The sequence below is a fragment of the Akebia trifoliata genome, chromosome 11 (assembly GCF_017979445.1).
Source record: "Akebia trifoliata isolate Shusen 1 chromosome 11, ASM1797944v1, whole genome shotgun sequence".
Lineage (NCBI taxonomy): Eukaryota > Viridiplantae > Streptophyta > Magnoliopsida > Ranunculales > Lardizabalaceae > Akebia > Akebia trifoliata.
In genome coordinates, this window is record NC_141385.1 from 16,830,762 (window position 1) to 16,855,899 (window position 25,138).

General features: G+C 33.5%; 2 protein-coding genes across 2 annotated transcripts; both read left to right on the forward strand.

Annotated features, from left to right (window-relative positions):
- The first annotated feature begins 4,320 nt into the window (after window positions 1–4,320).
- On the forward strand, window positions 4,321–4,914 carry LOC147391060 (late embryogenesis abundant protein At1g64065-like). The gene has a single exon (XM_086458979.1). The coding sequence runs from the start codon at window positions 4,321–4,323 to the stop codon at window positions 4,912–4,914; it is 594 nt and encodes a 197-aa protein (XP_086315105.1).
- A 3,645-nt stretch (window positions 4,915–8,559) lies between these two features.
- On the forward strand, window positions 8,560–11,157 carry LOC147391061 (cysteine-rich receptor-like protein kinase 11). The gene is made up of 5 exons (XM_086458980.1): window positions 8,560–8,652; window positions 8,759–8,969; window positions 9,082–9,596; window positions 9,928–9,986; window positions 10,620–11,157. Exons 1-3 carry the CDS (start codon window positions 8,560–8,562, stop codon window positions 9,231–9,233), a joined length of 456 nt encoding a protein of 151 aa, XP_086315106.1. The 3' UTR covers window positions 9,234–9,596; window positions 9,928–9,986; window positions 10,620–11,157.
- Window positions 11,158–25,138: the final 13,981 nt, after the last annotated feature.

Below are 25,138 nucleotides of genomic sequence, written 5' to 3' on the forward strand. Positions count from 1 at the left end.
TTTCTAACCCATGTACACTTGAATTTGTTAGGGTTAATTACCCTTTAACCCATCTCTTAATGAATTTTTCCTCAGGAAAATCCTTATATTTTACTCTTTTGCCCATCTTCTAATTTTTCAATAAACCTACCATCATGGTCTTCTTATAAAAAAAATTTTCAACAAAGACGCTTAGTCAAATTGGTCCCCACATAAAGGTAATTACTACCCTAACCTCATATTATTAGAACTAAAATTAAGTATTTTAATCTTATGTCTCCCAAGTCTATCTTCAATCCTATAAGATTCAATGTAAATTGACCAAGTTCAAGAAGTTTTGACAACTTTGCCCTACCCATAGAATTCTCTAGAACTTGTGAGCAAAGACATTCTTAACCCTAGGTTGTTAGCAAATTAGTTAGGCTAGGTGACTTTAATGTTGAAAACTCAAGTCTATATTTAGATTCTATGTGGCCTAGTTCTTTAAGATTTGACCCAAAACCAAAGACCTAGGACTCTTTTAACCTCCTCAAAGAATTAGTTAGGCTATGACCTTTTACAATCATATCCTTTTGATCATTATGATTGATAAGATCTCTAGGTGAGTTAAAGACCATCAAGTATAAGGAAATGAGAGGTAATTTGGGTTTACTATAGAGGTTTTAATTAAAATATTGGAAACCCTAGGATTTAAGATAAGTTTATCCCCAATGATTTTCCAAAATCCTATAAATAGGATCCCATCCAAGGCAAAAGGATGCTCATTTTGTTGATCTAAAATTCTATCTAAATTCTCCAAAACCTCTCTAAGGCTTCCTATTTTCTCAAAAACCTCTCTAAAAATCCCTAAAAGAACAAACCAAGAAGAAGAAGGAAGGAAAGAAGAAAACTAAGATGGGTTAAACTCTCTATTCTCCCCCTCTAATCTCCCCATTCTTGTTATCCATTTCTTTATATTAAGCAATCTTATTTCATTATTTTGTTTGTAACAATATAGATCCTTATTAGCATTAGTGAAGCTAGGAGGTAGATAGTAAAACTTCCTAAAGGTAATCTCCTCCTATAAGTTCTCAATAAGCTCTTTGAGACCATTAAATTAGGTTTTCCTTCATTTCTTTATGTTTATGCAATTTAAATTCATAGTGTAAATGCTTTACTTTCTTTACTTTACTTATATTTTAAAATTTCTTATAATAATAGTCTTTTTTTGTTTTACCTTCTTTGGTGGCGATAGAACTAGAGAGTAAACCCTCCTTAGAGGTAATCTTCTCTTGATAAGTCTATCACATGCATACATTTTGTACACACTTACTTCTAAAATGGATACAAGTAAGAGTGTAAGTCCCTATAGACCTATATTCAACATTTAGAGCCAAAAAATATAGTTTCAAAAATGGATAAAATCTCATGCATAAGGTCCCTAGTCTTTTAATGATAGTGTCCAACTCATAGATACTTCCTAAAGGCTAAACTAACAAAAAGATGCTCTCAAGTGAGCACATTACCCTCAAAAAAAGCTTTGAGATCCAAGAAGGTGAAATCCATATGGATTCCCACTAATATCTTATCTTCATAAAAAATTCTAACAAGCTACATTTCTGTTTTAACTTGTTCATTAATTTAGTTTCTTAGTTTTCTAAAACTAAAGTATAGTTCTTTTGCCTATTACTTTTTCCTGTAATTTCCCTTATTTTCAAAATTCAATTTTTTTTTATAATATTCACTTAGGGTCATATATTAGTAATCATCTTAGGATGGGTAGGACAAGGTGCCTAACACCTTCCTTTTCCCCCAACTGACCCTCCTTATCTTAGAGATCTAGGTAGACCATTTCCCCTTATTTTTTGGATATGTGAGTCATTACAAGCTAACAAAATAAAAATTAAAAAAAAAACTTTTATAGTATCTATTCACACTTCAGTTGAATAGTGGCGACTCTTAAACTCGTGTAAATGAGTTCAAAACCTTTCAAAAGATTTGGAAGCCCATATATCTACGTAAACATCACGTAGGTGCGCTTGAAAGACCCACTTTTGCTAAAAAATTATTGAACTTTTTACTTTAATTAATTTATCCATTGAGTTGAATTCAATGAATTGCAACTCGTGATTGTTGTAAAAGACAAATGCGGTGTCACAACCCAAAAGATATTCTTTATAGACATGTGTGTCTGTTCAAACAGTCACAACTCAAACACATTTTTCACTAGTCTTGGCGACTATCCAAAGAGATCCTTCTATTTTTTTATAATATATTCTCATTTGTTTTCCCTTTTGTATTATTCAATTTTTTTATTTTATTTGCATCATGCCTTCCATATTCAAGATCTTATTCGTGTGTCCTCGAGAGTACAAGACATAGTACAAGTTCAATATCAATAGAAGTATTGCCTTGTACACATGTAGAGTGTTGTATCCTTAGAGATAGATGTTTAAAGATCATAAGCACGTCGCAAGGGTCAAATCTTTTTTAAGACTATTGTATCTAATACAAGTCTCACTCTATTCAAATCAATGTTTGAGTAATCGATATTTCTAACGTAGTCAATTTTTTATTATTTTATTTCAATTTCTTTTTTGTTTATCTTTTGTAATCTAATTACACACGAATAACAACATCTACATTAAATAAATAAATTTTCATTGTCCTCGTATCAGCCCAACGTACAAAGTGTACATCTAGATGACTTGAACTAACCCTTTTTCATTAGATTTTTTTTGTGAGGGTCTCATTATTCAAGCCATCTTTGAATAAAATAGCAGAAAGGATTAAAAATTTTATTCCGTAAAATATTATTCATTTCCATAGAATCGAGTCATTCACTTTATGAATATCCTTCCAAGCACTTTTTATTGTAAAATTGCCCTTTTGAAGGTAAAAATCCACTTAATCGCTCTTTATATAAATCATTGCAATAGCATTGGGCGACCCTTAACTATTCTACAAACTTATTCAACACAAACTTCTTTTATGCAAAAATATACATTTAACGTTGATCGTGCAAAGTTGGGGATGTGAAAATGAGATTTAAATTTTTCCTTTTCTTTTTTCTTTTTGGATAAACAAGTAAGTGGTAAAGAATTAGGGGAAATTCCCGAAAGGTAGGGAAAATTAAAATTTTCTAACCCAATACATTTTAACTCTTATGATTTAATTAAAACATTTTGATTAGAGTGTGCAAAAAAATCCTCTTATATAAAACAATAAATTTTCCTAACTTTTAATTAAAATGTTTTAATTCCAAAAATGGTAATTTGTTGTTTCTACTATCAATACTAAGTAGTAAACCACAACAGCAAGTTTGTACCTTCTAATATTGATGGACAGTCTAGCATTAAGTGAAGCCCAAAATCACATTCCAAGAGGGTTTCCAAGGCTTTTTTCCATTAATTCTACTTAACTTAGCTGCAGTGCTTGTCTGCTCACAGCCCAACAGCTATTTGACATGTGGCATAAATGACATCAACAATAAGAGATGAAATTGCTCTCTCCTGCCCATGGTGAAAAGTATAAATTTCTTAATCAAATCACCTTGCGGCATTAAAAAACATTATCCGATGCCACGGGGTTGTAAAAAATGGAATTCTACGAATTTGGAAAAAAAGAAAGAAAATAAAAAATAAAATTAATTTTCACCCTTGAATTTTGATTTTAATTTTGGATATTTTGTAAGTGTCCATTTTCAATTCTACGGATCAAACACGAAAAACATTTTTTTTATTTATAATTATATATATATTTCTAATATGAATTTTTTTTCATGAAATCTAAAAAACTGCGGTGTATGTGGTGTCAATGAACCATTTTATTAAGATTTTAAATGTCAAAATTGGAATTTGTGGACAGAGAACGTGGGGTGGGGTGGGGGAGAAATAATTTTGTCTCGATTGTTGATGTCATTTGTGCCACATGTCAAAGGGTGTTAGGCTGCAAGCAAAATATATATATATATATATACATATTTTGAGCAAAATATCTTTAGGCTGTTAGCAAAATATCATTCATTCAGGTACCACTGGCAAATTCATTCCTCGAATTTATTTATATATACTTAATTTACACCTCCTTGACCCAGCTTGATTGACGAGGACTATTATTGCTGAACCAAGTTGATTTTTATCTTCTAGAGAGGGAAGCACGCCAATAGGATGACGTGGAATATCTAGAACACCAATAATCAACGCAGCCAAACGCGTTTTCAACTCATTTCGACAACTCCATTTATAAATGCAACTCATAACAATCCCTCACTCCAAACACACAAGCAATTCCTTTTCATCCTTGCTCTCTCATAACACAAAAAGAAGAGAAGAAATTTCTTTTTATACTGACAAACGAAACATGAGCATCGACGAAGAAAAGGCGAAGTTGGGACCTGCGGAACTCGCAAGGAAGAAAAAGATCAAATTGATCGCATACATCATTATTTTCATTGTCTTTCAGATGATAGTGTTCGCAGTACTTGGCACAACCGTGCTAAAAGTGAAACGTCCTAATATTAAAATTAGGTCGGTAAGCATCGAGAATTGGAAAACCAATCCTACAACCCCTTCCTTCAACATGAGATTGACAACGGAGATCAGAGTGAAAAACAAGAATTGGGGTGAGTACAAATTTCGAAACAGTACCTTGAACCTTTCTTATAATGGGGAATCGGTTGGAGAGGCTCAAATTCCTCCAAGAAAAGCAAAGTTCCGAGGCTCACGGAACGTGAATGTTACAATTGATGTGAATTCAACTCAATTATCAGATACTAATTTGAATTCGAACCTTGTTAGTGATCTAAGTTCAGGGAATTTGACTATTAATGCCTATACCAAATTGAATGGGAAGGTGACGCTAATGCTGATGATGAAGAAAAGTAAATCGGGCCAGATGAACTGCACCATTACTTTCAATATACCCAACCAAAGGGTTCAGGATATTATTTGCTAAGTGATACGTAATAGCTCTAGGTTTTGTTATTTTGGGAATTTTTTTATTATTATTTTGAGTTTATTGTTGTACCCCTTCCGCTAATGTAGTATAATATTATATATTCCTTTTTGTGGATTCAAAATATATAGATTTTTAATCTTAGAGCTTTGTCCTTGACAAAGCCCAATTTAACGTCTAAAAAGGTATTTAATATAATTAAATAAAAGCTTTGTCCTTGCACTCCTTCTTTGTTATTCAGGTTGAAAAGACTTAGAAGTCATGATTGGGAGGTTTCGTGATTCTTGATTTATCCGAACCCAAGTAGAAATACTGGTTTGGTTTGATTATACAGCAAACACCTGTAGCTAAATTCTCTTTTGGGCTGCAACAAGTAGGGTTGATATGGACATTTTAAAATAAATATAATACGCTAATAATTTTAGGCTGCCGTAGTATACTAGGTGATATGTTAGAAAGTCCTACCCACGATAAGCAAAAAAGGAAAAAAAAAAAAAAAAAAAGAAGGTGATCGTTATGTAATCAGATAAGAATTGAAAATCCATCCAGGAAAAGGATTTTAGTAAATTTACTCTTATACCCATTACTTTTTAAATTTACATAATTGAATATTTTAAAATTGTATTCGATTGCTTAATTTAATAAAAAGATTTATCTATTTCCTGACTTTCACAAAAACATTATCCCACGCCATTCTTTATAACTAGATTGTCAAGTCAATTTTATTAGAATTTTCAGAAAAGGAAATTGATCAAAATTTTGTACACTTTAAGAAAATAAAAAGATATCACAAAATCTTTAATCCGTTCAAGTTTTTTTATAAATGTAAAAATTAGAAAATTCAACAAGAAAATTTAGTAGGCCAAGGCCTACGAATTTTAGAAATTGGATTTCGATGACCTTGGGCTGTTAAATTTTTAATGTTCATAGATTCAACGGCCTAGAGTCCTGTTTTGGCCGGTGAAAAATAACCGACAATAAAAAATTCGACTCTTTGGTCCATCTAATTTTACAAATAATTGACGGTCTTAGGCCATCAAATATGAGCTTTTTCACTTTGTGGAAAAAGTCCACTATTGAACCTAGGTTGACTCTGATTCGACTATTTGAACAAAATTTTCATTTGATTATTGGTCTAATTTTTATAACATTGATTTTGAGAGTCATTTATACTATTAGAGCATCTCCAACAAGCTCTTTAAATTATGTTGCCTCTTACTTTAAAGAGTGAAGGTGAAAAAATTGGCTCCAAGAGACTCTTTAAAAGTAAATGTTAAATTAAAAAGTGGGGTTCCACTCTCTACTTGTAGAGAGCCTTCAAGACTTGTTGTTTTAATGTTGAAAAATGAAAATACTTTTGTTACTAATTACGTAAATAGATAAAATCCAATTCTATTTTGATCACGTCAAGGTATATGCTTCATATTATGCATAGTGCTTTTTCATTATTTTTTTCCTTAATAAGCTTTATAGTGTATTAGTCAACCTGAGAATTACTTAGAACAGCCCCACCAATTTGCTTTCCTTCTCTAATCACCATACCATGTGCATCAATGGTTTCTTGAGTCTCATTTTGCAATGATAGACTTCATTTAATTTTGGCATTGTGGATCTCCTTTGACTAACCATTTGTTGGGAAAATACGGAATTTATCCTGTAGTTTGAATGGAAGTGGAAGTGAAGGTAATAGTAAAAATAAAGCAAAATTAAAAGAAAAAGTTAAAGTAAAAGTTAAAGTGAAAAATGAAAAATGAAAGTAGTTTGTTTTCTTCAAATTATAGTGTAAATTCTTTAGTCCCACATTGGATAGAAACAACTAAAGAGTGTAACTCTTATATGGAAGCTCTCACATACTATAGTAAGTGAGAGAGAGATATGGGTAAAACCCACATGTACATGAGGGCCCATGGATTCTAAAAGGAATTTGTACCCATTGGTCCGAAAAATCTTAGTGTGTGTGTACGCATGAGATGCACGTGCAGGTCCACTTTTGATAAAAAAAATTGTTGGACCTTTTACTTTAATTAATTTATTCAGTAAGTTGAACTTAATGACACTACGTGAAAATCCCAACTTTTTCTAAAAAAATTTGTTGGCCTGGCCCGTCGAATTTTAAATCTGAAATTCCGCGGCCTGTGGACCACGTTTTCAGTCCATCACACTCACTCTCTACCTCTCTCTCTCTCTCTCACTGTTTCTCTTTCTCTCTGCCTCTCTTACTGTTTCTCTCCGTCTCTCTCACAGTCGATCGATCGACTTCTCACTCTCTGCCTCTCTCTCTCTCTCACTGTTTCTCTCTTTCTCTCTCTCACACACACTCAATCGATCGACCTCTCCATTACTTTCTGATAGTCGATCGATTTCTCTCCCTGTCTCCCTTGATCTCATCTTTGGAGTATGGATCGATGTCATCGCTCAATCGCTCGATTTCTCCATTTGTGATCTATTTGTCTATTTTGATTTGGTTGTTTTTTTTAATGCGTCTAGTGTGAATCGACCGTGTTCCAGGTGTTAGGTCGTTTGATTTACTTTTGGTTTGGTGAGTTTTGTTGATTGATCTGTTGATAAGTTGTGTGATTTGGTTGCATTTGATGTTTTTATTTGGTTTTTGTGTGAATCGAGCTGGAAAAAAGGGAAATTTTGTTAATTTGCTTTGTTTTAGTTGGTTTTTTCTGGGATTTGTTTGTGCATTGAGTTGTTCTTACTGTTCTTAGTGATATTTTTGACGATCTGTTACTTGATAAGTGATTTTTCACTGTTTTGTCTCTTTTTGAAAGGATTTGAACTCCTGAAGACGACATTTCCTCGCTTTTTATTTGCTTTTTTGTGTGCTCATTTTGTTCTTTTTTATCTCAATTTCCAGTAAATCAAGTGGAGAGAGAGTGATTTTTCCTTGTTATCTCATGTTGTCTGGCTTCACTTGTTTTCAATTGCCGTCTTTTCTCCAAATCAAATTGGAATCAAGGCGATCATCCTAAAAAACTTCATTTTTCTGCAAATGTGTCTCTTACCTTTCACATTTATGGCTTGTTTGGTTGTTTGAATCAAAGAAGAAAAAATTAGTCTATTTTCTATTTTTCTTATATTTTGTTTGTAGTCTTTTGTGGACTTGTGTAAATATTTCACAATGGAGAATGGCGACCACTCAGTGAAGAAGAGGTACAAGTTGTGGAAGCTCTGACTAGAAACATTAGTCACAATCTGCATTGCACTGAGTGCGGGAGCTAGTCCATTGATATTCTTAAGCAGATGTTGCTATTCTCCTCATAAGGGTACAGTTTTTGGTTCACTTCTTTTCCATTATTTTTCCCATTTGACCTCTGAATCACTTCAGTTAACATGCTTGCTATCTTCCAATCATATATTTATATCCTTTAGTCAATTGATTATTGATGAGACTAGGTTGTATTTTGAACTTCGACTTGTGTTTTGGTGACACTATGTTAATTTCTTCATTTATAACTTCAGTTAACATTCATTTTTTCTGCTTAGTCTACTATAAGGATGCAGTTAGATTCATTTTCCCTGCTTGCCGGAATTCAGCCAGATTCTTGCCAATGTTCAAAATAAGTTCTTCTTCCTCTTAGAATTTTTTATTTTCATTTTTGAGAAAATGAAATGCTGAACCTGTTTTCAATAGATGACATGCCCTTGACCTTGGTCTTCAATGGAAAGACTACAGATAACTTCTCTGCTACAAATAAGCTAGGAGAGGGTGGATTTGGACCTGTTTACAAGGTAACCATTAGAATAAGTGTGATCCTCTTAGTATGTGAATTAAGAAATATAGGCTAAAATGTTTTCTTAATCAACACACTTAATAAATTAAGGAGCTCTATTTCAGGGCAAATTACTAAATGGGCAAGAAGTAGCAGTGAAACGGCTTTCAAGAAGGTCTGGACAAGGACTTGTGGAATTCAAAAATGAAACCAACCTTATTGCTAAGCTCCAGCGTAGGAATCTCGTTAGGCTTTTAGGGTTTTGCATTGAAGGCGAAGAAAGTATATTAGTCTATGAGTACATGTCCAATAATAGCTTGGATTCTTTCCTCTTTGGTATGTGTTATGTTCATTATAGTGGTTTTCTATTTGATTCCCATTCTATGGTTGTGCGTCAAATATTTTACCAACTCATTGTTTATAATTTTTTGATGCTCAATTGATCTAGATCCAAGTAAAAGAGAGCTATTAGATTGGAGTAGACACATACACATCATTGAAGGGATTGCTCAAGGAATTCTTTATCTTCATGAATATTCTAGAGTGAGAATTATTCATCGAGATCTGAAAGCCAGTAACATTATTTTGGATAGTATTTGAACTCAAAAATATCAGATTTTGGCATGGCAAGAATTTTTGGAGGGAACGAGTCACAAGCAAAAACAAAGCGAATTGTTGGGACTTAGTAAGTAAAAACAAGCTAACTTTGAAACCAATTATATGCACATACCATGCAAAACACTTCCACATGCATCTCCAAGAACATTAATATCATGTACAACTACTTAATGATTTTATTGAATGATGAAATCCAGTGGTTATATGCCCCCCGAGTATGCCATACGTGGTTGTTTCTCTACAAAATCTGATGTTTTTAGCTTTGGGGTGTTGCTGTTAGAGATTCTGAGTGGCAGGAAGAATAGTGATTTTTGTATTTCTGATTCGCTCAATCTTCTTGCATATGTGACTCTTCTTTATTATTATTATTTTCTGAAGTGATGATTTTATGCCATCTAAATTTTATGGATTTTATCTCCGGCTTTAATCCATATTGAATTGATTTTTTTTTTTCAGACATGGGAGTTGTGAACCATGAGTATTGCCTTGTCAAAAGTTATTGTTCATTAGTAAAATTATTTAGCTAAAAGTCTTCATTAACTGGACTAAAAATATTCATCAATGTTGCTTTTGAGTATCTTAGCCAATTTTGCACTCTCTGATTCTCGAATTCCTGATTATACAAGGAAAGTCGATGTGTATAGCTTTGGGATTGTGCTTTGGGAGCTCACGACAGCTCTACTTCCATTTCAAGGGATGACTCCTGTGCAGGCTGCATTTGCTGTGTCAGAGAAGGTTGGTTATTGATACTTCTCTAGTTATTTTTGGCATATTAACATTTCAGATAATTTTCAGTAACTCCTATCATTTTATATTAGATGATTTGTTTATTCTTTATATATATATCGCCTTGGGATTTTACGAAAGTAAAGATGTTTTAGAATTAAGTGTTTAGAAAAGGTTCCTAGAGAGAAAGCTAATTTGATTGTATGATTCAAACTATCGATTTGGCTGATTGTCACAAAAATGAGATAGACTTATTTGCATGCTTATGAAGAATTTCTGTATGTCTTTCTAATATTGAAAGAGGTGCCACTTTGGCTTGAAGGCAAAGGTTGTTCTTCTTTGATTTTAGACATTTAGTAAGTTCTCCTAGAGTCCCCCTTTAGAAAAATCCAGTCATGGAAGTCCCTAGGACATTTGCTTTTCTCTAATTGAAACTTGTAATTTGATTGATTAGTATAGGTTGTCAATTTGTTTGCATGTTTAGTCAAGCTGAATGTTTTCTTGAAACATCGTAATAACCCATTTTTTGCTCCTGAAATTTGGAATCCATGTAGCTAGATTGTCCAAGTTTTACGATATGCAAGAATGTCTAAGATTGTCTAGTTTTCTGATTTTTTGGGTCATGGTCCATCCAATATGTAGGTTTCCAATTAAACAGTTAGGAATGATGAAGAGTTGACTTTAGGAGGGGATGTAGGTATTCTTTCAAGGTCATTGCCCACCACCCAAGTTAACAATAGCAACAACAATCTCAAGTCTCTATCTATCCATTTCTCACGACATTTGTCACTCCTTGAAGGTTTGGCTCATCTTACATCGCTCCAAAGGTTGTCAATAAAGTTCTCTGATTCCTTGATATGCATGTCTGAGGAGCTGAAACAGCTCACCTCGCTTCAACACTTGGAAATTATTTGGTGCTCTGTTCTATGAGCACGTTTCCAAAAGGAGGTAGGAGAGGACTGGAGCATCATATCACACATCCCCAACATCCACATTGCTCCATCATGACTCCACCGAGATCTGAGAGAGGTAAAGTTCGTTTTTAATTAAGTAAGATTTTACTTTTGAATTTTGAATTTTGAATTAAGAAAAGAAACAATTCCACTCCTAATTGGTTGATTTGAGGTTGGATCTCATCATCACATGCCAACGGTTCAAATGATGAAACAGTTATTTTAAATCAACTCTCTTTTTGACATTTTCCACTGTTTCAATTAAACAATGAAATTCATTTTCCCATGATCATTTTTTCAAGGAATTCTTAATTATCTTGAAAACGAATTTCATACAATGAAATAGAACCTATGGATCTGTTGAGAATTTCATACCAGAAGCATTCAACTTTCTTGATGTTGTTCTTTTGATAAGGGACATTGGCTAAGAGTTAAAGTGATGACTTCTCTACGTTTAGTAGTTCAAACATTTAAAATGTTTTTGTATAGTTTTTATAATATGTCATTAACAGTGATAGAAAATATTTGTTTTGTCCAGGATAAAGAACAAATTAAAAGGATCTGAATTTTATGGAAGATATTCCTAAAGGAGTAGCAGTTGTTGTCATGAGTTTCATGGCTATTATTGTGTTCAAGACTCATCAGTTTTTGTAACTTTTTCCCTATTGACGGCTTTGAAATCTTGTATTAGGGATTTTAAAACATGTCCTCATTGAAGATTTGCTTTGATTCAGTTTTCTCTTCTTTGTTCTTCAATCAATATGGATGCCCATCATATTCTTGTTTTATGATTTTTATTTTTCTGATTTTTTTTTTATTATTTCGTTCATTGTGATTGATGAATTAGAGAACCGTGCTATTGTTTGTTAAACCTCCAAATTCCATGGTCATACTCTTATGGATTTTTTTAACATATTTTTTTAAACCCATTCTCTAATAATTTGATAGTCCAGGGCCGTCAAAAAAAATATTCTACAAGAGAATATTTGACGGGCATATTTGACAGGAGGGTCCGTCAAATTTTTCAAAATTTGACAGGCTAACATCGTCAAATACGGGCTTTTTTCACATAGTGTGAGTTACGAGTTATAACTCGTGATTATTCTAAGAGACTAGTGGTGTCAACTTGTGACTGTCCTAAGACACACAAATGGTGTCACAACTCTACAAACATGTGTGTCTATTCGAATGGTCACAACCTAAGCACACTTTTCACCGGTCTTGGTAACTATTTAGAGAAACACTTTTAATTCTATAAATTCCCATTTGTTCCCTCTTTTACATCATTAATTTTTTGAGTTTTTAATTTGCGTAGTATCTTTTTATTTTCAAAAGATTTATTCATGTGTTTTTGAGAGTTCAAATTACAATACAAGTTCAATTGTACATGTATACTAGGAATGTTACCTTGTACACGTGTGGAGTGTCTTATCCTGTGAGGCAAACGTCCAAAAACTATTAGCATATCATAGAAGCGAAATCTGTTTTAAGGCTATTGTATCAATACATGCCTCACTCATTTCAATATTAAAATAGTATTTTACGGTATTTATAATTTATTTTATTATTTTATTTCACTTCATTTTCTGTTTATTTTCTCTAATCTAACATCATATATTTAACAATCTTAAGACATATTAATTAATATTTTTGTGAGCGATAGCTTTTCAAAAATGATGAATCCTACAATGAGCCATCCTCCTGTGAAACATCACAAGAAACCTGAAAATTTTGATGGGTTCGATTTCAAGAGATAGCAAATAAAATGTTGTTATACTTGACAACACTAAATCTGACCTTTTTCTAACTTGGGATGCATCGGTTCTATAAGAGAACGAAATAGACAGGACTATGATTGTCGTTGTCGAGGCTTGGAAACATTTTGATTTTTTATGCCGAAACTACATTCTCAATAGATTGGACAACACATTGTACAATGTTGTAGACACCTCATTTTTGCATCTGCCTAATTCAACAATTCGTCACCCGTTTGTTGTGGATTCCTACTGATAAACGCAAAGAACTCGAAGGCTTGTAAGTACTGTTTTTGATTCCTTCCGTTTTTAGTCTTTTCATCTCCCTACTCGTCGCAACTCAATATAGAAGTTTACGCACGCATATGATCACTACACCGTACACCCGATTTAGCAAGTACATACGCTCTAGGTTCGCTACACAATTCGATAACTTAGAGACTTCGCTACGCTAGGAAAATACAACCTCGAAACTTAGAAATAACCACATTGGGACTAAAAGAAATTTCACCCTAAAATTTGTAAAAATCCGTAAAAATTGATAAAATGACGAAAATACCCCTCATGAATTTCGGACTTTTGAAAAATCTCGAAAATACCTCCATCGTATTCGGAATATGATTTCGAGTGTAATAGGACTCAAATCGACGAAAATAGAGAAATTTATGAAAAATCATAAAAAATGACCGAAATACCCATCAATGTCCAATTTTGACTTAGAACTTGATTCTTAGGAAAACATAATAAAAAAATAAAATAAAATCAAAATCAAATTGAAAGTCTGAGAAAAATCAAAGTCAAATTAAAAATCAAGATTCAGTTAAAATTTAAAATTTAAAATCAATTTAAAATCGAAAATCAAATTAAATTTCAATCAAGAAACCAATTAAAATGCAAAATAAAAATTAAGATTAAATTAAAAATCAAGAAACCAATTAAAATACAAAATGAAAATGAAATTAAAAATCACTCAACCAATTAAAATGTAAACGTAAAATTAAAATTAAAATACAATTAACAAATTAAATCCAATCGATGAATCTAACCGACCAATCAATAATAAAATCAAAATCAAATTAAAATTCAATCAACCAAATCAAATTCAAATTAAATTTTAATCGAAATTCGAAATTCGAAATCAAATTGAAATTCAAAATTAAATTAAAACATCAAATTAAAATATCGATAAAATGCAATTTAAATTCAAACTCAAATAAAAAAAAATTCAAAATCAACCAATCAGATGAAACTAAAGTTTAATTAACCAATGGCAACTCATCAACAAGGTACCATTAATGAAGTGAGTAGCGTGGGATCCCTCTCCCATTTTCTTAAAAGAAAAGAAAAAAAAAAAACGTGGGCAAACCCACATCTTTTTCTCCAACGAGAATGTCCCATTCACTCTCTATCTGTTCCCATCACCCCCTTCTCACGTCCATGTAACTGCCCAGCCAACCCTTTATCTCTATAAAAAAATAACAACAAAGCAACGAAAAAGGCAAAGGAGGAATCTGTGTCTCCAAAAAAAAAAAACTTGTAACTTCAATCCATTGCTGCCCCCTTTGGTGCCTCCAACAAAATCTGCAATTTCAACCCATTGCTGCCCCCTTTGGTGCCTCCAAATAACCTACAGCTTCAACCCATTGCTGATTGCTGCCCCCTTTGGTGCCTCCAAAAAACTTGCAACTTCAACCTATTACTGCCCCCTTTGGTGCCTCCAAAAAAACCTGCAACTGCAACCCATTGCTGCCCCTTTTTGTGCCTCCAAAAAACTTGCAATTTCAACCTACGTACCTTTTTGTGCCTCCAAAAAACCTACAACTTCAACCCATCACTGCCCCCTTTGGTACCTTCAAAAAAACCTGCAACTTCAACCCATCGTTGCCCCCTTTGGTGCCTCCTAAAAAACCTACAACTTCAACCCCTTTTTGTGCCTCCAAAAAACCTACAACTTCAACCCATCGTAGCCCTCTTTGGTGCCTCTAAAAAAACTTGCAAGTTCAACCCATTACTACCACCTTTTGTGCCTCTAGAAAAACCTGCCACTTTAACCATTTGTTGCCCCCTTTTGTGTCTCCATTAAACCTTCTTCTCTAACAACCACACCTTCATCATGTTTTTACCATTAAACTCTTCTCTAACAGCCGCACCTTCATCGCGTTATCTGCCATTAAACCTTGCTGCACCTATCTCCATTACAGCAGATACATATCCAACCCTATAACATCCTCTACACTTACAGCCCGCCCTCTCTTCAAAACATGGCTACTATTACCATATCTCAGCCATCTTTTCTTTCTGACATTCTGTCTATAACAACCAACTCTCAGCCTTCTATTCGATTCACTACTATAGCACCTGCAAGAATACTTCTCTCTTTAACATCCTCTACTCAACAAGACCCTCCGTCTCTGATTTATTGGACACCCCACAGTGGTCATCATCTCATCTTCTTCCTACATTCCTTGGCGACACATGCTATTTCAAGTTTTTTTTAAGGAATCCAAGCATCCGGTGAAAGTAAATTTTTTTTTTATTTTTTCTTGATGTCGTTTTTTTTATGCATCCAAATTAATTCACCAATTGTTTTTTGTATACGTGGCACTAATAGCAATCTTTGGTTACCAAAGTATTAGTAGATCGATTCATTGATTTTTAATGTTGATAGATCGATCGAGTTCATTTTTATACAAAATTAGAGAGTCGATTCATTGATTTTTTTAATCGAGTCAACTAACTGATTTTGTGATGTTAATGAATCAACTCATTGGTTGATAATATTATCGGATCGACTCGTTGATTTTTGTGCACATGGAAATTCAAAAAAAAAAAAAAATCAAATTTCTTTGATTAAAATGTGTGTAACTAATCTTCGCACACATGATGATTCAAAAAAAATTCAAATTTCTTTGATTAAAATGTGTGGGTTAACTCGTTGATTTTGGGTGCACGTGGCGATTCAAAAAATCAAATTTCTTTGATTAAAATGTGTAGGCTAACTCGCTGATTTTGGTGCACGTGGCAATTCAAAAAATCAAAGTTCTTTGATTAAATATTCATCGATTTTTTGTGTACGTAGAAAGTTTGTCATCAATGAGTCAACTCACTGATTTTGTATACATTGGGAGTTTAAAATCGAATTTTTCCATAAAATGGGTATGTGAGTCAACTCACTGATTATTATATACGTGGCATTAAAAATCAACTTCATACTTTTCAAAATGTAATCAAATTGATCCACTAATTTTTGGTGCCACGTAAGCCTTATCAATCGTGAGATTCCACTATGCAGATTTCGAGGAATTATGTAATATTTGAAAATTTTTGATCGTGAGATTTATTTAACATCTTTGATATAAATTGATGATGATGGGACCCTACTTTGACCTTATTTTTTTTCACTTCTTGACCATAAGATAGTTTGAATCGTAGTAGAAATCGATCATATCGATCGGGCGGGTTCGGTGCCTAATACCTTCCGCAACCCGTAATCTGACCCCTTACCTATTTTTCTTACTCGTGGACCAATCCGATCCATTTTGAAGTTATTTATGGTTCCTAAACCTAAACTAGGTGGCGACTCCTTATTCCCTAAAAATTCCTGATTTACGAATCGGACCCATATCCGTTATTTAGTGGAAATTGGGTCGAGACGATTTCAAATGTATACAGTACAATCTAAATTGCAAAACGAATTGTGGGAATTCTTAGATAAAAAATATAAAATTTAATGTAACACCCCAAATTTTTAATTCGTATCTCGAGGAAATAAATAGTGGAATTTTAAGAAAATCTTGAAAGTGGGACTTAGGGTAAAACTGTGGGACCTATTCTGATCATTTTTAATAGAATCTGACCTCACCATTAGATTCAAAATGATAGAAAAACATAGTTTAGCCTGTAAGCACGCTCAAATGCGAGTCCGAATATAAAAGTTGCAAAATCCTCGATTACCGGGTCGGACCAGGCTAAAACAGTGACTTTTTGTTAGAGGAATAATTTTTAAAATTCGATCATACCATTGGGTTCATAACGAAAAATTATTCAACATAGACTATTTATTTGTCATTTTTGGAGATCAGGAAGTCGAATTATCGCCAAAAACGAAAACGACATCAAGTTTAGGGGTCACGTCAGGCCAAAAATGTAAATTTTTGATGGAGACATAATTTGTAGAAATTGACTATACCATTAGATCCGGAACGAAAAATTAGGCAAAATAGAGTATTCGTTTGTCAGATTTGGAGTCCGAATGATCAAGTTATCGACGATCCAAACAATTGACAAAATACCAATTTCGTCCCAACTTTTATATAAAAAAAAAAAAAAAATTTTAATTTTTTTTTTTTAAACCCATCTTCCCCAACGCGTCATATGGCCGAGACATATAAAACGAAAATTTGATTTTCCTCCGATTCTTCCACCTCAGATCTCTCACAAACGGTCGTCGTCAACGATCGACGCAGAAGAGAAAAGAAATGTCCGCAGCTACGTTCTCTACAAAACCCACCCAACCTTTCTTCGTTTCACTTTCTATTTCATCCGATATCGTCAAAAATCAGCCGTATTTGGATACGAAAATTTCGAAACTTTGACTTCGGATTTCGTCCGTTTCGGGGTCAAATCGTTCCGACGCAGAAGGGAGAAACGTCCGCAGCCTCATTCTCTACATAACCCAACCAAGTTCCTTCCGTTTTCTCGTCTTTTTCACCCCGTATAGTCAAAAATCAGCCGTATTTTTATACGGAGATTTTCGTAACTTCGACCTCGGTTTTCATCGATTTCGGGGTCAAACCACCTTTCGCCGTAGAAGGGAGAAGAGACGAACACGTCGAGATCTTCGAAACCACCAAGCCAGTTTCGAAAATCAGCCGCTTCGAAGTTCGGTCCATCTCGATTATCGCGCCAATCGCCTCGATTTTCGTGCACGTACTTCGATCCTTTCGCCTAGACATTGTAAGGAACTCTGAATTTCTATTAATAATCATAGATTGTGAAAATTGCATTTAGGATTTTATTGAAAAAATTCGGATGTATTTTCGAAATATAGAATTCTTTGTTTATTTCAAAATTCACGCCAGAAATTGCATGTTTGATATGTTTAATTGTATTTTTAACAAATTATACGTGGGTAGAGTATTTTTAACGGGTTATTGCCATAAATTGGTCTTGTGCACTGCTCGGACCCCGTTTTGATACGAATTTGTATTTTTTTTCAATATTATTGATAGAAATAAATTCTATAGTTGAAAAATGTGATTTAATATTCAATGAACTCATATTGAGTTGATGAATATCAGAAAATGGATATTTTATGAAGAGATTGAAAACTGTAAAAGTCGAAAAAAGGGAAAAAGGGTATGAAACGGTAAAATGTCAGAGTCACACCCGAGGGGTGATGTCTGCATTTTACGTTGTTGTGTTGTATGCAGGTTGGTGAACGGATATCCAGGAATAATGTTACTGGTTGCATGTTTATTTACTTTCTGTTAGCGCGAGGCGCTCTGTTATGTTATTTATTTTAGGCCGGGTGGCCACACTTGCATGGTAGGAAACTGGATATCTATTCTCAACCTTGTATTGTTAATTTCTCTTTTGTTTTCAAATGAAAATAATATATATAAGTAGCTATTTTGTGAGCTGTTAAAGAGTTTGTGAATGCCTGAAGGGATAGTGCATTATATCATCCGGAGTGGTGTACTATCCTGGGATATACGGTAGGGACCACCAAACTCATACGTGGTATGGGACGCGTATGAGAGTGGAGTCACAACTGGAATCCGGGTTATTCCTCTCTATCTTTACCAGTGAACTTGTAATGTAAAGGTGGTCGTATACGAATGGTTTGTATCTTTGGGAATCACATGTACGCCTGATAGGCATAGACGAAGATGATTAGTCAGTGATCACTAACAATCTATAGTAGTCGAACGTTCTGACACATCGAAAAGAGACCCATTGTTTACGGTCACGTCAAACGGCCAGCCTGAGCCGGATAAATGGTCAACCAAACGTGGTAAGGGCAGCGACCGGCCACAAAATCAGGAACTAAAAGCCAGAAAGGAATTGTAACATCATGTCCCGACTGGGAGCGATCCAGTCGTGAATCCCAACTCTCTAATTCCAATACTCCACCATCGTGTATTATGTATCTGTTGCTTATTTTGATATATAAAATGAAATGCATGTTTATTGTTTCCATTTGATCAATTAGATTTGTATAAAAAGAGAATGTTATAGTGAGTACTGCTGATCGATGTAATGTGAGTTTTAAAATGTTTAGTTGCTCATCCCTGGCTATATGTACCAGTTAATCGTAGTTTTCTTTTGTAAAACTTTGTTTATTTTAAAATGATTCAGTATGTTTATTCGTTCATGTTAGGAGAGGTTATTGGCAGAAATTGTTGCTTCCTTACTGGGTAACCATTGTTACTCACCCTTTCCTTCTCCATTTTTTTTTAGTTTCAGATCTGAAGCTTGGCGAAACAAGTGTAGAACAAGAGCGAGGATCATCTGGTTGGTCAGATAGACAACCAGAGTCCGTCACCTGGTAAGTATTAGGGCTACCCCCTAGTGGTGTCAGTTTCTCCAGGTAGTGTTATGGATTCTGTCTTGAGTGTTAGGAATTATGTTAGAGTGAGGAATTTTGTATAATCCTGTATATAATTTTTCTTCTTCCGCACTCTGACCTATCGGACATTATTAGACGTATATAGGCTTCCGCTAGTATTTATTTTGTTTGTTATATGCAGGATTGTATGTCGTTTATCAGGTGCAGGTTGAATCGCCTTGGAATGCTAACATAAACAGAGGAGACCATGCCGAAATTTCGAGGTGCCACCTCGTACCTTGAAATCTGACATGGGGATTTGTGTTAGTGTTCGGCGGGGCGCCACAGATAAGATGCTAGAAAGAAGAAATTTATTGTTGGTCGATTTCTTGATTTTAAGATGGTGGATTCCAAGACTGTTATGAATTAAATCTAACATCTTCAAATCATCTTGCATAAAATTCATATAGAAAATATGATAGTTAATGAAACTTTTTAGGCGACATATATAATTGAAAAATTACCGTTATTGTGAAAAGATTTCAAAAACTATTTAAAACATAAACATAAAGAAATGAAGAGAGAAGACTTGATACTAAAATCGTGCAAAGGATTGTCGCAAATGCAAGGAACAAGATTCATCAAAGAATAAACTTGGTCAAGCCTAATTAATTGAAGTAAAAAAAAAAACCTTGTAGTAGTTGTTTCCAGTATCAATCTTTCAGTAGTTATCTATGAAATCAACTTAGTTGGAAATATTAGGGAATGGTGAGTAGACACAAGGCCATTCAACATATATGTTTTGACAAGAATTTCTTATCATAATATAAGAAAGTGGAACATAGAGAAAAGTTATTTATGGGTAACTCTTCGATTTTAATAACTGATGGTCAAGGAAAGATTGTGTTGAAATTTACTTTAGGGAAGAATCTAACTTTAAATGATGTGTTGCACATACCCGATATCTAGAAAAATCTTGCATCTGGATCTTTACTTAATAAAAAGGGTTTCAAGTTGATTTTTGAATCTGACCAATTTGTACTTACTATGAATGGGATGTATATGGGCAAAGGGTATTTGACCGATAGTCTATTTAAAATAAATGAGATGACTATTGTACCAAAAGTTTCTAATATTAATAAAATTAATTCTTTTATTTGCTGTAGACACCTCATTTTTGCACTCGCCTGATTAGTCAAATCGTCAACCTGATTACAACAGTTCCCAGTGATGGATGAATGTTCCAATATTTTATTTTATTGCTAGATATGTTTCAAAAATTCGGAAGAGATATCTTAAATTAACAAAACTTTAGAAATCACGCTATGCTAGGAAAATATAACCCCCAAAATATAGAAATCATCATTTTTCAAATAAAAAGAAGCTTTACGATAAAAATCACTAAAAAATGTTCAAATTACCAAAATACTCCTAACATCAAAACATCCTTAGAGTCCCCTTTATGCTTAGGAAAATCCTTTCGAACACATAAAAAAACAAAGTAAAACTAAATAAACCATTTCGTCAAATTTCCCTAAATTTGATAAAATTACAAAAATGCCCCTCATAGGGTTCACAATCGTTTCATGCCAAAAAATTCGTAAATGACACAAACCCATAATCCCACTGAATTCCTTACGAAAAACCGATTCCAAAACATTCTAAAACATCAAAAAATGACTTCTCAAAACAAAAGTCCTCTTCGGAGGCAAAATGATAATTTTTTAATTTTAATAATTTTAAATTTTAAAATTAATAAATAAATCATTAATTAACGTAAAGTGAAACCTTAATAAAATTAATTTAAAATTTTGAATTAAGAAAATTAATCAATCAAGCCCTTGAGCAAAATTATTGATAATTGCCCACTTATTTAAGTGGTGCTCACTGATATTTATTAAAAGACCATTTTCCATCTAGTGACTAAAGAATTAAAATATAATTAAGGGGATTCTTTAAAAAATCAAAAATATATTCTTTCATTGTATGTAAGAATTAAAACCCTAATCTAAAGAAACCTAGTCAATCAAATAAGACTTAAGTCAAAACCCTAATTAAAACTCTAATCTAAAGAAACCTAGTCAATCAAATAAGACTTAAGTCAAAATCCTAATTCACCTTATCTAAAAGAAACCTAATTAAACACCAACTCTTTCAAAAAATCTATAAAAAAAAAAATTTAATTTCGCAGGTCAAAATAAACCCTAGAAAAAGTAGGTCAAAAAGTCTCCCTAGCCTTCTTCAAACCCTAATTTTGAAGTCCTAACTCCCTACCTATCATCCAAACCCCAGCTTTTACTCAAAAAACACCCACAAACCCTTCAAAAACACCTATAAAATCATAAAAAATTATGAAACACTCAGATCTAGGAATAAAATACTTCATCTTGAAGATCAGAAGCGGATCTAGTGATGAAAATAAAACAAGGAATCTCATGCGAAGAGTCTCTCCACCAGCTCTGAGGGAACTAATCGTAGTGATCATCTAGGTATACTTCTTTATTTTTTATTATTTATTTTATTTATTTAAGGTCTTTTAGCAATGTAATCCTTTTTTGAGAATTAGTAGAAATCGTTGTTTGCCGGACGGGATTGGTGCCTAACACCTTCTAACCCCGTAATGTGATCCTCGGACCTTAATCTCTTTTTATTCGTAGATTAATTACTTTCATCTATTTAGAGTCAATATTCAGCTCCTAGACTGCAATCACTAAGTGACGACTCCCAAACCTCAAAAATAAAAAATGGATCCGTACACCCCGCGGATCGAGGGTGCTTTCAATGGCGAGTCCACCGAGGATTATTGAGGATCAAACTTGAAAAACCCAAGTATGGAAGCATAGCCAAAAGGACCTTTTTTTAGTTGTTTATCTGTTTATTTTGGTTTATTTATCTATTTATTTATTTTTGTCTCATTCTCTTGACTCCATTATTGATCACTGATTTGAATTTTGAATATTTTGTTTTGGCACATTTTTTTAATAGTTCAATCTAGGGTCATTCGGAATGACCCTAAATAATGCAGGATGTTAAGCATGTAATAATGTGAAATAATGGTTGTCGACTCATTTTTATTATTTTGTTTATTTTATATTTTTGGGTTTGTATTATCCTTTATTGACATCATTTGGTTTGACTTTGAGTACCTTGATCTCGCATATTGTTTTCTATGGTTCAATTGAGACTCACTTAGGGTGACTCTAAATAATGTAAGATTTCAAGGGGATGGTTTTATTGAGGATGGGATAATGATTATTGGACCATAATTTTTTTTATTTTTTATTACGTATATTTTTTTTAAAATTTTTTTAGGTGTATGTTTGATCTGTCGTTTGATAATATGTTTTCTTAAAAAAAAGATATTTTTTTTTTTAGATGTGTTCAGTTTTTTTTTTTAGGCAAGTTGTGTTATCCGTTGACAACAAGCAGAAAAAACAATGAATAAAAAAAAATGAGTTTTTTTAGGGGTGCTATTAGCAAACAACATTTACTCATCATTTTAACATCGATTTTACGGGTGGTATACCCCTAGTAGAAACTTGTTTTTAATCGCCAAACCCTTAATGTTTTTAATTTGATGGGTGGTGTGGTTTTAGTAAAAACCTTATTTTGGTCTTTAGACTCTTATCTAGTTCAACTTTCAACCTGTCTTCTTCCCAACTTCATCGTCTTCAACAGAAACCGATCGATATAAACTTTCAAGCCGATGAAAGCGCCCTCGATTCGCGGGATGCGCGGATCCGCTTTTGATTTTTGAGGTTTGGGAGTCGTCACCTAGTTATTAAGGTCTAGGAACCGAACACTGACTCTAAAAGGTAATAACACTAATCTACGAGAGAAAATACGGGTCCTGGGATCACGTAACGAGGTTAGAAGGTGTTAGGCACTAACCAAGTCCGGCAAATGCCGATCTCTACTAATTCCCAAAAATGATTACATTGCACAATAGACCAAAAAAATAATAAATATAATAATAAAAAATAAAAAAATAATTACTCGCAAATTACAACGATTCCCTCAGCACTGGCGGAGAGTATCCTCGTATGTATTTCCTTGCTATTTGACCGTCATCGGATCTGATTTCTGATCTCCAAGTTGAGGTATCTTCTTCTTAGATCTGTGAGTTTTTTTTTATTTTTTATGGATTTCAAGGTCTTTTGGAAGGATTTTTGGGTGTTTTGATAATGTCCCAATTATTCGATTTTGGGACCGTAATTACACTAAGATTATCATCGTTTAAGTGCTAGTTCCTTTAAATAATAATGAATTATATTAAAATTCCAAATTAATGTAGCTAACAATAATTTATTACTAATTTCAAGTAAAAAGGGTTCATTCGGAAATCAACAAAAGATATAACAACTACGGTTACAATACGCGAGCAAAAAGGAAGCATCCAACAAAAGCTCGAGGGATTTGGCCGCCACGTTACCGCGCCGCGGCTAGGCATGACCGCACCGCGATCATCTCGAGGAATTTGTCCTCGAGATTTGTATAAAAGTTTCCAAAAGCTTCGGTGGTTGTAATTGAATGGGTCCTTCGGATGAAATCATCCGCCAAATCAACCCGATTACCCGAATACGAATGTTATAAATTGGAAGGTTGATTTTAGAGAAGGGGTCCCCTTTTGGGTCCCTCTTGACCTCCCTAATTTCTCTGTATTTTTTTTATTTTTCTTTTAGAGAGAGTTTGTGTAATAGTGAGAGGATCAATTGTTTCTTTTGTTCTTGTTGTAACTCTTTTGGAGAATCATTTAAACAAGGAATCAAAAGTGCAGCTCTGTTTTACATTCTCTTCTCCATTTATTGTCTTCTTTATTTTCTTATTGCTGCAACTATGAACCTTGCAATGAGTAGCTAGATCCTCATTAGAGAGATCAAGGATGCCGAAGCAAGTTTATCCCTCTAATGTAGTTTTAATTCCTTATTTTGCTTACATGTTAACTATTCTGAAAATTCTCCTTTGATTAGATGATCTACTTATATTTCTGATTTAAACTTTGATAACCATTATTTAGATAAGTTCAAGAACGGCTATGCTTTGTGAAGAATCTGAATATAAACTAGGGAATCTCAATTAAATCTGGATTTTCATGAATGTCTTTTGGTTACCTTTGATGATTAAACCGCTCCACCTTCCGATCCATGAACAATGACTTGCTACATGGATTGAGTTATTATTGGAATTGATCTGCATTATGGATAGTTTACAAAGGCTGATTTGACTTCTCTAAACTTCCTTTCTTATATCTTCAATCTCTTCTATCTGTTTTTATTTCAATTTCAAGTTGATTTCTATTTTAGTTTTTGTTACAACTCTATTTAGTTTTTAAAACTAATATGTTTTTGTTTTTAAACTTTATTTTTGTTTTAATCCGAATAACATTTGAATCCCAACTGTCCCTGTGGAACGAATTCGACTTGCCCAAAGTCTTGTTTTACATCTTTTAATCTCTATTTTACACAGCAAGATTTACAATCCATCAAAAATGGCGCCGCTGCCGGGGATAGCGAGTTGATTCATTTTCCAATTCGAAAAGTATCCGAAACAATTTCTGAAACAGAACTGAACTTGTTTTGCTTGAAACAGAAGCCAAACGAACAGAAAAAAATTTGAAAAAATTTTCATTACAATCCTCAGGATATTAGAAACCATTTCCAATTTGAAAAATCGATTTTCATCAAAATTTCACCACGCCGCGGTTACCCCCTTGTGCTCCGCGGTGACGTGGCAATATTTTTTGCTGATTTTTGTTGAACAAGTTTCTGACATCATGGACATTGTAATGGACACACTGGTTTTTTCTGTAGTAGTCTGATTTAAATAATTTTGTTATTTTCAGGTGAAAGACTCGACGGAAGTTGACAAAAGGCGACACGTGGAACTTTTATCCACTAAATTGGT